Source organism: Pholcus phalangioides, unplaced genomic scaffold (assembly GCF_987345545.1).
Source record: "Pholcus phalangioides strain wild (caught in Gottingen) unplaced genomic scaffold, Ppha-v1.0 ptg000015l_1, whole genome shotgun sequence".
In the NCBI taxonomy this organism is placed as follows: domain Eukaryota; kingdom Metazoa; phylum Arthropoda; class Arachnida; order Araneae; family Pholcidae; genus Pholcus; species Pholcus phalangioides.
This window is the reverse complement of record NW_028301608.1, coordinates 23396271-23414479: the sequence shown is the minus strand read 5'-3', so window position 1 is coordinate 23414479 and position 18209 is coordinate 23396271. Positions and strand designations below refer to the sequence as shown.

At 34.0% G+C, this 18209-nt stretch overlaps 2 protein-coding genes across 2 annotated transcripts; both read right to left on the bottom strand.

The window, feature by feature from the left end:
- Nucleotides 1-307: 307 nt before the first annotated feature.
- Nucleotides 308-5388, bottom strand: LOC149075689 (uncharacterized). Its single transcript, XM_089243177.1, has 2 exons — nt 4784-5388; nt 308-3721 (listed from the first exon to the last, which is right to left on the bottom strand). Exons 1-2 carry the CDS (start codon nt 4934-4936, stop codon nt 1028-1030), a joined length of 2847 nt encoding a protein of 948 aa, XP_089099303.1. The 5' UTR covers nt 4937-5388; the 3' UTR covers nt 308-1027.
- Nucleotides 5389-7878: 2490 nt separating this feature from the next.
- On the bottom strand, nt 7879-17223 carry LOC149075688 (uncharacterized). The gene is made up of 2 exons (XM_089243178.1): nt 17161-17223; nt 7879-13516 (listed from the first exon to the last, which is right to left on the bottom strand). The coding sequence occupies exon 2, from the start codon at nt 13505-13507 to the stop codon at nt 12578-12580; it is 930 nt and encodes a 309-aa protein (XP_089099304.1). The 5' UTR covers nt 13508-13516; nt 17161-17223; the 3' UTR covers nt 7879-12577.
- Between the last annotated feature and the right edge of the window lie 986 nt (nt 17224-18209).

The window sequence follows — 18209 nt, the reverse complement described above, 5'->3', positions numbered from 1 at the left end:
TGAGAAAAAAAATCTGAAAATTTCTCATTTGATCTAAGAATTTGGTAGTTAAATAATAATTTGATAGTTAACTAAGATCAGATGGGAGAAAAATGAAAATCAATCCAAATGTGGATTCGGCTAGTGAAAGGTTTATTAAAAAGGTTAATGCCTTTATTTCATCCGAGATTTCGCTACATTCAATGAAAAAAAAATACTTCTTTTTATCATAACTTAGACTATTATGACACATCTGTAAATTTGTTGCTCTCTTCCCAAGGAATGAAAAAATTCATTAAAAAACAATTTGTTGGGAAATAAATTTTATTTCAACATATCAAAAGACAACACATTTCAGAAAAATAAGGCTGGATTTCCACGCTTGGAAAATAGCTTGCTTTCATTGAATCACATTTATATCATGCTCTAATTTCAACTATGTAGGCTACATCAAATTACAGAGAAACCTCGATGTGAAACCTTGACTACAGTTATGAACATATACAGTCAGTCCTACTTATATCACTTTCATTAACCCCTCCATTTTTTTAGCACTTCTAATTTCCTATTCATTTTACTCTTCGGATCAAAATAAAAATGTCGTTGCAGAGAGATTGTTATAAAGAGAGGCAGCAGTTTAACAATAACAGTATAAACATTTCCAAACGAGACTTGTGAAAATATTGTTGTAGAGGGATTTATCATTATATCCAAGTATCGTTGTTGTGAGGTTTCACTATCAACAACATAGTTGCTGGACCATAATGAGCAACATTAATATTTCAATATCATTGTACTAGAAAAAATATGACATTTGCGCATTACATAATTCAATAGAATTTTACAAGTTTTATTTATATATACAGTAGAACCTGCATAACTCAATAACTCTGATAAACTGGCATTTGTTATTCTCATGGTTGGCACAATACTAAATTTAATAGGGGAGAAATCTATAACTGGCACAAGATGGGTAATCACTGCTTAAGTTGACTACAGTTATGAACATATACAGTCAGTCCTACTTATATCACTTTCATTAACCCCTTCATTTTTTTAGCACTTCTAATTTCCTATTCATTTTACTTTCTTTTGATTTACATCTTTTTACCTTTGCTGACTGCAGTAATTTATCATTCTGTATTTTGCAGTAATTATTTAAAAATATATTACATGCACACCAAATTATTTTTTCTACATTTAGTTCCATACTATGCTTCTCCTTGCAAAATTCATTATCGGGAAACATTTCATTCGCTGTTAATGCTGCCATTGTTAGGGATGCAGCAACCTGTTTTTGTTTGGTGGCTTTTAGGAAATCATTTTCAAAATCTGTTATGAGTTTACTCACAATAATGAAATTGAATATTATTATTTTAACAACAAAGTTATCAGGACAGGATAGTTTCCCTCGGTCCAAGTTTTTTATCAAATTGTAGTCACTCTCGGTGAAGCAGAGCTCTTTATCTGTCAATAGCTCTGAAGAACACCAGTGACATTTTAATTTTTTCAGAATCTTGAAAACACAATATCCAGCAATATAAGTTAGTACTGGCAAATGAATTTTAATACTTTCAACATCTGATGGGAGAACAGAAACATGAAACATATGGCATTCATCATTTGAAACATCATTATCAATATTATAATCATCAATAACAATTTCTCCAAACATTCTGCTATTTATTTTTAGATTCAATAGTGATTTCACTCTAAGCTTGTTTTCTGATTCAAACAATTGTCTCAGTGAGATGTGGTATTGGCTACCCGCCATTTGCCTATACAATCCAAATCTACCTTCTAAATTATCTGTTTGAAATTTCCCTGTTAAAATATACGTCAGATTCAATTCTGTGATACAGTACGAAGCTATTTCTAAAAGACTATACGTACTTAATTTTAATGCTGTGTGAGTTTCTTTGGTCAACATTCCAGTGGTACATTTCATGTTTTCCCAGTCATCTAACCAATCCAAAAAATAACTCAAAAATTTGACCTTTTTATCAGACTGAAGACATGTTAATGGAGTTTGGTAATCATCATTATGTAAATGTCCCTTGTATGAAAATTTGACATTAACAATAGACCACCATGTCACAAATATTTTTATGAAATCTGCAGTACCTTTATAGTGCTCTAAGTTAAGATTTTGACCTATTTCACATAGAGCTTGAATGACATGCTCATTGAACACTTGGACCACCAAGCTCACATTCTGCTTTTCAAAGTTATTTGGATTGAGACTTTTGAACGACAGAGAATAACTGTACTTTACTAAATTGTCCACTTCAGCAGCATGCAACCTTCTCAAGGTTGACCATGAAGCTGTAGAAAATGTTTTGTCATCCGTGGATTCGCCAGTTTCAAAAAACTTGAATTTTGGATAAAACATACATGTTCCACTATTTTTCTGATTTACCCAATTATTGCGGACACATTTAAATATATGTACTGTGTCAATCATATAAAATAATGGTTTGTTAGGTCGTAGTGGATTTGTATATACAATTTGCAATTTTGATGGAGAGACAAACATGGAAGCAGCTTTCCGATTGATAGAATTATTATCTGTGATTATACATATTACATGAAAGCCCACTTTTTCTAATTCTATGATAACATTTTTTGTGTATGCATACAAGATTTCAGCATCTATGTTCTTAACTGGTAAAACGTGTACCACATCTTTATAAGGGGACAGGATACTACTGATCATAAAAACGTGGGCACTAGAAACAAAATCAGATGTTTGGGCTAGACCAATAATGCTTCCTCCTGAATAATCCACACATTGCTTTAAGTGAATTTCGTCTATCATCAAAACAACATTTTTGTCCGAATTTTTCAAAGTACCTGATTTTTGTTTTACATATGAACAAAATTTAGAATTTAGTTGCTCATGTTGAGGCTTTACATTATAAGAAGAACATACTCTTCTGATTGTGGATGGGTGAGGCATGATGAAAAATTGGGAATTACGAATAAATTTATATGCTTGAGGTGAAATAGTGAACAGAAGAGAGGCAAACACCATTATGTCTGAGGAATATCGTTTAGAGTTAGGAGGGGCTATAAGCAATGACAATTGCTCTTTCATAAAAGATATACAACTCTCATTGAAAGTGTGAAATGCACCAGAACTTAAAATTGATATTACTAGATCAACTGCATCAAAAACATGATCAGGTGAATCAAGACTTTTCATGAAACTCAAAATGTTATTCACTTCATCAGTATTCGAAACCTTTAGTGGAAACTGCCAGTTGCCAAGTTTTTCCAGTTTGATGTTATTACAGTACAGAGTGATGTTGAGATCATTAGAAATTACTATAGAACTCTGAATTGTTGGAGCAGGTGCATCGACAATGTGGCACAATAGAATTTCATTACCTCTGTTGATGACTGTCCAGTATACAGTGTCCAGAAATTCAATTTTACTTGCAAATTCTGAGAGTGATGCAAATTGCTTGAGTTTTTCCAGTTCATCCTTCTGTCGAAGGCTTTCTTCAAGGGCAGCAAAGAAGTGTGCTTTCTCTCGCTTCTGTCTCTTTGCCTCTGGACTCACCCTTCTTGATGACGAAGGCTTTGATAAATAGGATGGCTGATTTGGAAACTGTGATGGTATAACTCCAGCCCTCAAATGTGGTCTTTCCAGCTTGACTCTTATGGAGACATTTTTTTTCTCATCAAAAGCCTCGGCATAGAACTGGAAGTCTTGCTCAAGAAAATGCCTTTCACAAACCTACAATACAAGATAAATTAGAAAAACTATAGAAGCAATCTCTAGTAAATAATATTAGGTAAATGTCATGCACTTGCATGTCAATGCAATGAGATTTGTTGTTGATAGTTTTCGAAAACTTTCTCGTCCACAAACTTCTGCACACTTTGTCTTCCAAAATAAACTGTAATCATGTTTCTTCTATCAAAAAGTTACCACAAAATCTCAAAATCTATTCATGCTAATGCCGCCACTACTTATATGAAGAAAAACCTCACACACACACTGAGATTTTTTTTACCACAAATTCACAAATCAACGAGTCCTTGACTATGCCAACTAATTTCTTGTCAGTTTTCTTGGGTTAGTTGATAATAAATTTCAAATATTACTCACAGAACACATTAAATGGTAAAATAATACGGACTGCAAAATAAATTCAAGTGACTTTTTGCCTCATTAGTTCTTTATTTAATCTATGGCTTTTCTCAACTTGCTGTGTGTTGAGCGTTTGAAGTGGCAGTCATCTCAAAACATTAAAATGCTAAATTAAAGTATGGAAACATGATGGCAATGTTAAAAACTGATTATATTATTGAACATTGAGGCTATTCCCATGAATCCGTATGGTATTGGGCTCGAGAAAAAATAATTTAATCAAAATTCATACTTCAATCTTTAAACGCATTTTTCTCAAATCAATTTTTGTCGCTGTGAGCACGATATCTCATGAACTATGTTTCCTATTTCCTAACCAGGAATTTTTAATTACATGCTGCATTTATTGCCTTTCGCATGTCCTGTGTCGCCTTAAAAGCGTAACATGCTTGATTAATAAATCACAATTAGTGGCTCATGACTCAGCCAACACACAAAACTGTCTAATTACTGTGATATCATGTGTGAAAAAATTATTAACCATTGAATAGCAACTCATTTCTTAGCAGAAAAACTTGAAAATTTCAGAATTAGAATAACTATACTGTGTATATAATTTTTTGGTGAAATATTATAAATATTTGGTATTATATTTAGGAAATAATAGTTCAAGCACACACAAAATAATGAATTGGAGAATCTTACCTTGCTATATTTTGTTGGCGTAAAATCTTTTCTGTTGATAGCTTTCGTCCATTTTGCTCTCACATCATCGTTGCAGGGGAAACTATAAACTTTAACTGAGGGCCCATTTTTATAATTTCCATTACATCGTGGAACGCAGCATGGGGTCGGCATCCTTAATTTAAAATTATCATTAAACTATAAAAATGATTTGAATGATCTTTTATAATGAAATTAAATCGAGACACGTGGCCACGAGCATCACCATCACGTGCCGATGTCAAGTGTACAACTGGTTCTGTACACTGGACAATAGTGGATCTTCTGTTGCTGACGTCACGAACGATAGCGAAAGAGGTGCGCAGGCCATCTCAGTTTTCGAGGGTTACGGTCCCATGCGTTAAGACAGCCCTGCTCCTGGTCAAGAACAACTGATGTAGACAATCCCATTTACATGGAAAATTAAAAAAAAAAAACCTGTTGTTTTTGTGCCAAGAGAGAATCTCACTAGAAACCCGTTTATTCAGCACTAAAATGTCAGTTTTCTCCATTTACAGCACAAAATAGTATGAGAAAGAAGGTATGAACACCCCAGTACATCCACCAAAAAAGGTGGTACAATTTTTGCAAATAAATTTTGAATATAACCAACATAATGACAAGGAATAAAGATTCCACCTTGTGTGAAACATTTACAACAGATCCTTCAACAAACATACACACCTTCTCATTAAAAATCAAAAGTTCGTCGTCGATAACATTTTTATTCAGCTCGATGTATTTCAAAATAACAAGCAATATACTTTTTACATCTGAAATTCACAATTAGCATTACTGCTTGACTAGACTAGACAGAAAAAAATGTACAAATTCATCGATCAATCAAAAAAATTGTCGGTCATCAATTTGAGGTGTATAAAAATATCAACGATGTTGCTTTTGTTGAAATATTTGTAGCATTAGCACCAGTTTTAGAAAATACTGTAATTCGACGATTAAAAAACATTCAGGAATTAACGAAATTTCAAGGCTTACTTGACAACATAGAAACTTTTTTTTATTTGATATTTTTGCTAGCTTGACATTAACACTAGAATGACAGGAACTTTGAATCAACTAGAATGACGGATAGTGGTTATTTTGACCACAATAGGGAAAAATTAACTTAAATGATTTTTCTGCACTGAAACTTCTTAAAACAGTATATATTCAGTCTCTGACTTATTTTTGCAATAAACCCTATTTCACGTATCATTTTTTTGGAATTTATAACAAAAAGGTTTGTTGAAATGAGCTCAAAAAACCATAGTCAAACTTCTGTTACCTTAAAAAGAAGTTCGACTATGGTTGTTTGAGCTTATATAAATCATGGCTTCGTTTTCACTTGGCAGTCCACTGACAAGGTTTGAAGTATGATAAGCTTTAGAAATTTGTGAAGAGATTGCATGTGCAGAAAAAACTGCAAATAGCCGCCAAGTCCTGAACAATGTAAAAAATACATACATAAGACATCTTTTCAATGCCGATCGCATTGTGCTCTGAACGAATTCATTTTGTGCAACATTGTACCAGCAAATGCAATGCAGTAAAAGTGTAAAGATCTATAGAAACACACACATTGGATGAATTGAATAATGTATGGTGACAAGCTTCTTCAAAAGTGTACCTCTAAACGTACGTAAAAATTACATACTGGAGGAAAGTAAACACTGTGATAGAACATCTGTTCCCTCAATATTAATGTTTGCATAAAAAGACAGACCATTTTAGCATGTTTTGCAATCATATTAGTTAAAAATATATCTTTTTGGTCATTTTGACCGCTATAGCATATAGCTATTCTATATAAGCCTATCTATAGCGACCGAACAACAGTGACTGCAGTCGTTGTAGGTAGAACTTCATTTTAACTTTAAAGTAAGAAACCTAGAACTCTTATATTTTAGGAATTTTAGAGTCTTAACAAGATGGGAAAATATTTCAACAACCTGAGATAAACCATTTGGGTGCAATCGCAAGTCAAAGCAGCTTTGCAGTAAAAAAAAAGACAGCTTCTGCCATTCTAGTGTTAATTAGTAAGGAAACAGAAGTCATGTGTTGAGAATTTCTTTTCAAAAAAAATACTTTACTTGAATGGTTCAAAAACTTTATATCGGGATATTGGGCTATCAAGATTTAAAGGCATTTCATTTGCACGAGAAAAGCACCTCCGGGATTATGATGTTTCAAAGATATGAAATCCAGACAGAGTCTGACAAGTTGGGGAAATTCATAACTAAGAAGCTGCTAAGGAAGATTGTAATTCCTTAATATGCCTGCCAACTTCCAAATCAGAATTTGTTGAAAATTGAAACGTACATCGCAGAACAATCTGAAAGAATTTTAAGAAAAGTGTAGAAAACACTATTATTTAAATTTTTGCAGCAGAACATTTCCAGTCAGCAGAAGGCTCTTTGTTGAACAAAACAAAGCATTCTGATTTATGGGCTTGCCACTCATGCAGAAAAATGTAAAAAAAATAATAGAAAAAAAGGAACAAAAAAAATTCAAAACTTGACGACCTAACAGGGCTGGACAAATCTCCAAAAATTTGCAGGAGCAGTCAAAAATCTTGCATGTAGGACAATATATTTGCCGTGTGACCCAATATCCTAAAAGCGGTGTACATTGTTTTCTGACAAACTCTGTTCAACACTCTGCTTTCTTCTGCGGGTTACTGTCCCACCAGTATAGCATTTTCTGTGATAATGATGCAATTGTGAAGAAGTAAGACAATTTGTATTCAAACCAGCTCAAAATATTTCCCAGCGGTAAAATAACTGCTCATTTTGGGTAAAAGCCAGAGTATATTGCCCTGTGAAGGTAGATGTCAGTCAGGGTTGTGGGTTTCTTCCGCGACAGTGTGCTATGAAAAAAACAGCGGACTGAAAAGAATGTGCATTAATTATCGTTTAGTTGAAGTACACATAATTAATGCTTGTTATTTCACCTCATTGGTTGTGAAATAATATAAAACATGTTTTAAAAACAATATTTTTTTTTTCATTTAATTATAAATATCTCACCAAGATGTGCAATATTTAATTTTCCAATAAAAGCACACATATTAAAATAAATTATTTCAATTACTGCTCAAAACGTTAATCTGAGTATTAAAATATTATACAATTTGAAGTATAATATTTTTAAGAATATAAGAAAATAATTAGTTTCATATGTTCATCACATTTATCTAATTACTTGGCAATATCTAACTATAAAGAGTAATATATTGCATTTAACCAAAATGAAAAAGTATTTTAGGAATTATCATGGGACTTGTGTGTATGATCGACAGGCATTCCCTATGCAATAAGACCAAAGCTGTTGGGAGACATCAGATATAACAGCCAATTGAGAAATGTTTAGAAATATTTTTAATTATAATGTTTTTTATCATTGTGGGAGACTATCTCCATGGGGTGGATAAAAGCATACTTGACATAATTTAAAATTTCATAAGGGTCCACTCAATATATCAGCTACAGAAAGATTGTGCAAATGGCGCTGATTATTATCACGAATAAATGGGACTTTTTACAAAATGCTGACTTGATGCCTTATTTGTAAGTCATAAAATTAAGATAAGAAGAGACTATTCTTCCCTATCATTTGTTCTCATGTCTTATCGATACTGAATATTTAGGATGAAAGATTAAATTCTGAACAGGAACTGTGGCAAAGTATAGTAACTTGTGATTTTTTTAACTGCAATTGCAAAACTTCAGTTATACCATTAAAATTTTAATATGGTAAGAATGAATGAATAATATCTGAAATTCTCAAGAAGCTGTGATTGTGTTGAAATGCTTTCAAGTTGTTCAGCAGATTTATAATAGAACTAATAAAACCTTTCAAAATTGATACTATATTAATGTTACAGTTGATAAAATCTTCCAGTAACAGCAGCAAATTAAGCTTATGATTGCACGAGTATGAAAGGAAGTAATATTTTATAAATCAGTTTCTTCCCGCTGTTTTTTTCAATGGTTTCTTCCAAATCAGAGGAGCTTCCTAATCTTGGCAGCGAAATACCTGATGAACTTGATAGATATGTCAAAATGCTTGTAAGCACCCATTTAAGTTCTACAGAACTCAAAAGAATTTCCTTGTCTTTTGCATTCATTCATTCTAAGCTGAGAAATCGATTACAGCATACAACTGCTAGAAAGACACTTGTTTTTCAATGTTGCACTGTAGTGAGGAAAATGAGGATTTTTATATTTTCTGATATTTTGTAATTATTATTTGTAATAATCTGTTTTCTAACAATCAGATAAACATTTTCTTTTTCCAATATTACAGAAGAGATCAGTGTCATTTAATAAATTAATAATGTTCAATTGTTTTGTTACTTAAAAAAGTTTAAAATAATTTGGTCAATCAGGTTGAAATTTGATGAATACATTTTAAACTTTCAATGAAATTTCTCTAGGTCTGATGAAAAGCTTCAGCTAGATATGTGATCTTAGTCAAAGGACTGATATGATTTTTATAATTGATTTTACATGTGCACAGTTAAATTGTCATAGGCCTAATTCAACTTTATTAGAGGTGTTAAAAAGTATTTGCTATATCTTACATTGTAGTGCAAATGATGAATATGGAAGGAAGACTGGTTTCTTCCTCTTGGAAGAGACAGTGTCACAGTTTTTTTTCCAAGTGGAAGAAACTGTCCAACTCTTCAAAAGACTGATGCAGTTACTAATTTGCATACATAATTAAATTTACTTAATGTTATAAAAATATATACATTTGCCATATCTATCATAAATCCTAACTTATATAACAAATTATTGAAGGAAAACCAGTTTCTTCTGGCCGGTTTTTTCCGCTTCGGAAGAAACCGTCCAACCCTGATGTCAGTACCTAATTCTATTTTGCACATTATCAATGTACTTGACTAAGCCTGTTTATCCTATAATTCCTATTTACTTTCTTTTGAAGAAAAAAAACAATCATGTTTCGTGTTTCCATAAATTCATGTTAAACTTCAATTAATAAGCAAAATGCAATTCCAAGGCACATCAAAAAGCCTATAAACTAAAGACGAAGAAAACAATAACAATCAACAAACTACTTATGTTATGCCGTAGATTCGTTTAAGAACCCAAATACAGTTTGACTTTGTCAACACAAGAAAACCAAGGTGACTATTCCATGCTACTGGATAAAATGTTTTATTTGGTACTGGTTAATTTATTGGGAACGATTACATCATGCTAATTTGAAAAAGCACCACTAATGATCATATTAGCATGATTTATTATGCTTTCTCTGATAGTCCAGTGGCATTTATAGTCACGCTTGTGATTTAAGCGGCAACTTTTTTTTTACTGTTAAAACACTCCTACACAATCGTCCTGATAACTGACTAGTACCTTTTACTTGCACAAGGCTGAAAACGTATCATGTAAAGTTCAATTTCACACTAACTAGGTTCGACTGTAATCAATAATTAATCTGCATCAGGACTTGACAAATCAAAACAAAAATCTAAACCTCAGCCAAATGCTTAAAAAAATTTTTCCAAGAAAAAAAGTCCAAAATAATATACATATATATATATATATATACATGTTTTTTTCAATTTGTCTATGGCAGTGCTCTCTCCATGTCACAAAAAGATCAATTTTTTTTGTGTGCTAAGACACTAGACTTTTGTTTAGTAATTATTAGGGCTTAGAGATTTTTATGACAAGTCATATTTTAGTAATTTTTGAGCTGTCAGTGATATTTTAAGCATTTTCGAGCCATTGGTCATATATGTCATTTTCAAGCTAGTCATATTTTAAGCATTTCCAAGCTAGTCATATTTTAAGCATTTTCAAGCTAGTCATATTTTAAGCATTTCCAAGCTAGTCATATTTTAAACATTTTCAAGCTATTGGTTGTATTTAAGTCATTTTCGAGTGACTGGTTATATTTTTGGGATTTTCTAGTAATAAAAGATTATTTTGTTTTTATATTTTATCATCAAAAATTTGGCCCCGCTTGAATTTGAGTGCTCATATGTTACGGAATATTTTTAAGAACTTTGTAGAGAATAGTTTCAACACCAATGATAGCTGCTGTGCGGTCATGTGGGTATCGTGAGGGTTTTGCATCATGAGGACCTGGGTTCGAATCCTGCTGGTGGTGCAGTTGTGGTTGGCTGAAGTTTGTTTTTTCTGTTGTTTTCTAACTTCAGGCGCAAATGTGAGTCAATCTCCCTGATAAAAAAGGCTCGTAATAGATCCTACTACCAGGGCCACAACCAAACACAGAAAAATTGACACTATCACTCAGAGCAAGTATCCATTTTGGTTTCCCATTTCTCATTCCTCGTAATCTTGAATGAACCAAAAACAAATTCGAAACATAGATGAAAGCACTAACTTCATGCTCAACACTAAATACGCAGATGGTTAGGTATATAATTTTGGTACCAGTTAAAGAAAATTTTAATTAAAAAGATGGATTGATGAATTTTTTTATTTTTTAATATAAGAGGCAATAACTGAAAAAGAAGAGATGAAATAATGGGAAAATTATAAGGTAATATTTTTGAATTTTAAGGTCAATATTATTGTTTTTAGGTCATAAAAATCTGAGTCCTATCTATGACTTTGTATATTTCACTATTTTTACGCAGTAGAGCAATTTTTCCTATTACTTTCAGTTATTTTAAGGTTTTTTTCATGATTTTTCATAATTTAGGGCATTATTTTGTGTATTTCAGAAGAACACTGAAGAGGGATTTTTTTCCACGTGTGCTCCTTGCTAGCATCATTTTCCGAAACTGACAATTTTTTGATATTAGCAATAATTGACAATTTTAATTATCTTTGCCATTATTTTTGGCAATGATCTGCGATTTCCTATAATTTCCTCATAGGAAATATGGTTAGATTTTTTTTAGAAGCTTTTCTTAGGAAATAAACACATTTTTTTATGGAGCATATTCTGTCAGTTTTTTGGTCATAAAAATCCTAGCCCTAGTAATTACACATAAGCCACAGTTGATCCACTTATAACGTATCCTGCTTAGTACGATTTATTTTTGTGGTCCCAATTCTAACTAATACTCATAGATATTTCCTGTTTAAAGTGGTTTCCTGCTTACAACATTTTTTTCATGATGGTTTTCTCAAAAAACCACTGTAATCACAGGATACTCTGTGTATAGAAAATTTTATGTGCCATTGCAACCTGGGATTTGTCAAGCCTTTATCTGCATGTCATTCCAGAATATACAATCTCGGAGATATTGATCTTATACAGTACTTAAACATATGAAAAGGGGGAAGAAAATAATAACAAAGTCTAAAAAATAGTCATATAATCAATTATTATGATTATGACCTCATCCAAACAAAAAATAACGACAAATAAATTGGCCAAAATACCATATTCATTCGAATCTAACGAAAAACGTTCTCCTCTGTAGCGATGCATATTTTTTCCTTAATATTATCACCAATTCTAACATGCACCTTTATTAATAGGTTTTATTTTGGAGGGGAAGGTATTTGTTAGATTTGAGTGAATGTGATTATTACATTAACATAATAGGGGAAACCCATACTTTAACGGGAAAGAAATGATTTTATAATAAAAATAAGTATATTCTTAAAACATCATGATTATCAACTTCCCACAGCATAAAATAAATCAGCGTGCATTAACATTCATAATTTCAACAAGCATTTTTTTTTATGAAAATCAACGCAAAGCAGCTGTCAAACTAATCAACTGATCACAAGCTACTTTTCATTTCTTCATTTTCAGCAGATGTTACAGCAGTTGCTTGCACATAGGACACACATTTTCTTGCTTCAAGCACCTTCTCAAACACTCTCCATGAAACATATGCTTGCACGGTGTGACCCGAGCGCATCTCATGCCCTGCAAGCAAACAGCGCACACATCATCTTTCTCGCTTAGCTCCTCCTGAGTCGCAAAGCGGTACTTTTCGATGGAACTCTTCTCTCGAAGTAACTCTTGCCAGTGATCACCCATAACCCTGAGTCCTAGGTATACATTGATGTAGCTCGCAGAGAAAATGAGCATCCAACCACCATCCGTGAAGAACCATACAACCGTTATCATCAGTACCGCGATGAGAGATGAGAGTAAAGGCAATGCAACTGGGACCCAAAGAGCTTCCATGCTCTCAAGAGAATCTATCCGCATCTTGATAAGAAAGCTTATGGCAACATTCTTGCATTTTGGCTCTGTTAAGACGAAATAAAAGGCGGTAAGAAATATATAAGACCATGTGGGACTGAAATGCTCCAGGCCTTGCTCCAAGCCAAACACCAGCAGCATAAAGACACACGTAATCGCAAAGGTTACAACCTTAGCCAAGTCCAACACCACTTTTGTAGCCGTCATGGCCAAATGACGTATGTTTGTGTGTTCCGACACTCTGACAATAGGAGAATAGTCGTGCAAACTTAGCAGTTTACTCGCATACAGGAAGAGATAACCAATGACATTGTAGAATAACAAAGAGTAGAGTCCAGTCAGCCTGTCTTCGGGACAAAACCAACGGTCGCATAGCATGAAGAACAAAACTTGATTGATGAGGCTGGCCATTGCAAGATTTCTGTTGTACACACTCTCTGCATGGCGAAAGAGGCTTGAAGTATGGGTCGTGATCTTGGTCCATATTGTCTTGATTACATGGTCGGCGCCGCCATATATGATAGAAAAGTTATCCATCTTCTCGACCTGATAAATAAAACAAACCAAACACACATGAATATACAGTCGATGCTCGAATTTTAGTCGAACCTCCAATTTATGAACTGGTCCTCTGTCCCGAACACCATGCCATAGAGCTAATGCTATTTGTTATTTTATTCTTCCAGCCTCCTCCGAGTTCGTTTTAACCAAAAGTAAACTTCAATTTAGACTTTCTATGTCTTGAGCGAAAATAGAGGAAGAGAGGAGAGATTTGTCATCAACAACATAAAGGTCTTTCTCGAACACGTGCCAGGAAGGAGGATTCAATTGTTGGTGGGGGGGGGGGGGTGACCATGAAATTATTATGGGTCAATGAATTATGACTGTTTGTGCAAATTATGATTTGATAAACTGGTGGTTTCAGAAATGGTATGATACATTCAGAGCCATAGGGTGCCTGCTCTGCAGGGCCGCAACTAGATATTTGGGCATCCAGGGCAAGTTGCATTTTGGCGCCCCCTTGTAATGCTGAAGGAGAGGTTTGAGAATAAAATTTGCCCTCTGGTCCAATGCCCGGGGCAAGAGATCCACCTACTCCCCCCCCCACTAGTTGCGGCTCTGGGCCCTAAGACACATTTTTTGGGGTCCCTTAAAAGGTATGCAAAATAAGTGTTCATTATTTGTGTGCCCCCCCCATTCGGCTCCCGCCTAGTTATGTATTGATAAGCCTTTGTGAGTCTATTCACTTAAACTCTGCAGAGTAAATATGCAGGGCCATCTTAAGGGCCCCCCGGGACAAGTGATTCTTCTGAGGCTCTATGTAGCAAATTCTTGAAAATTTCAATCGGTTCTCATTTTTGTGAGCCCCCTGGGCCATGCGTTAAGATGGCACTGTGTGAATGTGACCTGTTCTGTCAAATGAAAGAAGGGTGATCAGGGTATGCCGATTTAAATTGCTCCATTTAAAAAAAAAAATCGATTAAAATTTTATTTTTCCTTTGTATTAACTTCAATGACATTGAAGTAAAAGTAACATAATATGTTACGGATGGCATTGAAATGTTATAAAGTTGTTGATTAAAAAAGAAATGTAGAAGATCTGGTAAATATACACTTCAACCTAATCCCTAGATACGACACAGAAAGAAAGCTGTTCTATTTCTAGATTTTGTGCATCGAAAAAATTTCACAAAAAATATAGGGATATGTGAACTTAGATGTAACTGCACTAAGTATTTGCATTAACAATTGGAGCACTAGGGTTCCCCTGATAAAAAAAACCAGATACATTAGTTTTTGTATAAAGCCTTTAATTCCATGCCCCTAATTGCCGATTTAAAATAATAGACGTTATACCAACATAAATATCATTGGACTTGAAATTTCAATGCAAAAAGTGAAAAAATTTATAGTTAGCTAGTTTTTTACCAAAACTCACTAAATCTGTGAAAAAAATACAAATGCGCAAAATGATTAGGCAACATTATGAAAGTCTGAAACACATCATAATAAATGCATCCAACAATCACGCAAGAAACAATCTTTGTCAATATATATTTTTCATTTAGTTGATGCTGAATGACCCTCTGGTCGTATATTGAGTGAATCAAGAAACCTTGTGCCATATGTGTTACTGAGTTGCCACCAGGTGTTCACTTTGAAGAGAAAAGAAATAAAAGCACTTTTCTCTGTACGAGAAAAATGTTATTCCATAAAGTTAATTTGAAATCATTGACTTTTCATGATGCATAAACAGATTTTTTTGTTCATATTTTTTTTGTTTGTGGTTCGTTTGTAGTTTATTCATTAACGATGAATTAAATCTGAGAGATTACATAGAAATAACAGGTAGGTGATATGAAAATATGCATTCTTAATGATTGACAAGATTTGTTCTAATTATTAAGCAGTCAGCTAATTTCAATCAAAAAAAAAATCTGTAAGTTCAAAACGGCCCTGATAGGGAGTATGGTTGTGCTTTGCATTTGCGAAGGGTGAGGAAGAAAATGAAAGATCTTGTCAGAGGCGGAAACCTGAAAAACAAGTCCAAGTCTCATAAGAGGGCGAGGAGGAAAAAAATTAGTCAAAACTTGGACAAGTCTATTTTGAGGGAAAAAAACCGCTGTAAAAGAGTTAAATAAAAACACAATCATGATTTTTTTTTTTCATACCCTAGTGGTGATAGACGAGCCCATAATGAATAAGAAACACCCTATCAACCCTCCTCATATCTCGAACTGTTTCTCACTTATGGTGGATATTATGAAAAAAAATTGTCAAGTCTGAAAAAACAAGAAGTTATGAAGTTTCTATAAGACCTACACGCAAACTAAGCATTCATTTAAAAAAGAGCATACAATAAAGCACACATTAAAATATGACACAATTTTCATCAGAATTAAATGATGAGCTATAAGCGTTGAAAGACTAGAAAAATTGAATTGTCGCCAAAATTTTTAATCACCATCCTCGGAAATGCCTAACCAGCTACAACCAATCAATTTTACCAAAAACTTATCTATTCCACCAGCTTTCAGAAGAGTCTACAATACACCACACCAGTGTCTCAGTGCAGAAGAAATTTAGCCTTTTGTTTGCAATGTATAGTTGGAACTGACGTTTGCCGAAGTACATATTCTTTGAAAATTCTAAATTGATGAATTCAGATTTTGGCGACAGTTTAATTTTGCAGAAAAAAATCACATTAGGGAACACCACCCCCTTCCTCTATCAGGATCAAATTGCAAGCTACAAGAACTTTGAGATTTGCGAAGTTACAAAATCTACTAAAATGTTTACTTTTGCAAATGTTGATTTCAGTGATGTATATTGCAAACAAAAGACTAAATTTCTTCTGAATCAGAAAATTGATATAGCGCTTATTGTAAGCTCTTTCAGAAGCTGGTAGGACGGACAAGTTTTTAGCAGATTTGACCGATTTTAGATAGAAGGGTGTTTACAGAATTTGCGATTAAAAATTTTGGAGACAACTTGATTTTGAACTTCGAAAATCTTTATATGGTTGCAGTTTACCATTAAATGCAGCTACAGTAAAACCTCTTTTTTGCATACACGCATGGGGGGGGGGGGTCGTCTGTAGAAGATGGGGGTGACTTTTAATCAGGTGTTTGAATGCATACTTTTATTGTATAAGGGGAAATTATTCAGCTATATAACGGGGTGACCACATCTTGGGGAATATTCGATGGAAATAGTGTCACCTTATAGGATTTTTTTTTTTTTTTGCTTTTTCCAAACATGTGCTTAGTTTGCGTGTAGGTCTTTCAAAAACGATAAAGATAATTCATTTCTTTAATTTCCCGCATTTTCCCCCCATTTACGAACTAATTACAAAGCCCATATGAGTTCGTAGAAACTAGCGTTGACTGTATATATATGATGAAAATGATTAAAAAGACCACCAGTAATCAAAGCCATTGAATTTATTTGGGCTTTTCTTGAGTGACATGATCAAAATCAAAGATAATTTTGAGAGTATTCCCTCGAAATAGCCATTTTCAATCAATAATATAATTATGATTAACACATCTCTATCATTATTACTTTATTAATGAACTCGAATAAAACAACAATTATTGTTGTTGGTTTACTGACAAATTAGAAATATTTATTGTTGTAATAACTAATAAAATATCGAAAAATATTAAATCACAAGAAATGTTTCGTACCGAAAAAGAAAAAAAAAAGGTAGTTTATCAAAATCAATATCCGACAAAATGTAAACAAACAAAACCTGATACTGGACGGCTTTGACTGTTGAAACCCGAAAGCTTCCACGTTTGTTACTATGACGTCATCAGTATTTCCCAAAGAGATGCGAATTAATCTGACCATACGACGGGTTTTATTGGGGAGACATTTCAACGGAATTTTTCAGCTGCCTGTCGCTGTTTAAATGATAACAAATTATCTTTAAAAAATGCTTAGTTTACTGTTATAAAATCGCGACTGTTTTAGCTATCACGGTCATGGAATTATTGTATTTCAAAAAAGATAGTTTCGAGATTGAAATAGGCCACCATGGCATGATACTTACGCTGCCATCTATCAACTGATCTAAACACTTCTATTTCTCAAATCAGCCAGAAGATGGCAGCACAAATTTGAATATTGGGAAATTAAGGACCGATTGTGATATGGATCCATTACCGGCACGCCTCAGATACTATAGATCCGGCGAGAAAGCCTGGCCTGGGGACCCATTAAAGATCCCAGTCCAGGGGCTGCTGCTGCTGGATGTTGGGGTCTGGTTCGAAAGAGTAATGCTCACTTTTGATTCAGTTAGCCTCATTATGACAGATACTATAGATCCGGCGAGAAAGCCTGGCCTGGGGGCCCATTAAAGATCCCAGTCCAGGGGCTGCTGCTGCTGGATGTTGGGGTCTGGTTCGAAAGAGTAATGCTCACTTTTGATTCAGTTAGCCTCATTATGACAGATACTATAGATCCGGCGAGAAAGCCTGGCCTGGGGGCCCATTAAAGATCCCAGTCCAGGGGCTGCTGCTGCTGGATGTTGGGGTCTGGTTCGAAAGAGTAATGCTCACTTTTGATTCAGTTAGCCTCATTATGACAGATACTATAGATCCGGCGAGAAAGCCTGGCCTGGGGACCCATTAAAGATCCCAGTCCAGGGGCTGCTGCTGCTGGATGTTGGGGTCTGGTTCGAAAGAGTAATGCTCACTTTTGATTCAGTTAGCCTCATTATGACAGATATTAT

Excerpts from the sequence above, each read along its gene's own strand:
- LOC149075689 (XM_089243177.1), bottom strand. The coding sequence starts at position 4,936 with ATGCCGACCCCATGCTGCGTTCCACGATGTAATGGAAATTATAAAAAT. Across the intron at positions 3,722-4,783 it reads CGCCAACAAAATATAGCAAG|GTTTGTGAAAGGCATTTTCT; the intron begins GTAAGATTCTCC and ends CTTGTATTGTAG.
- LOC149075688 (XM_089243178.1), bottom strand. The coding sequence starts at position 13,507 with ATGGATAACTTTTCTATCATATATGGCGGCGCCGACCATGTAATCAAG.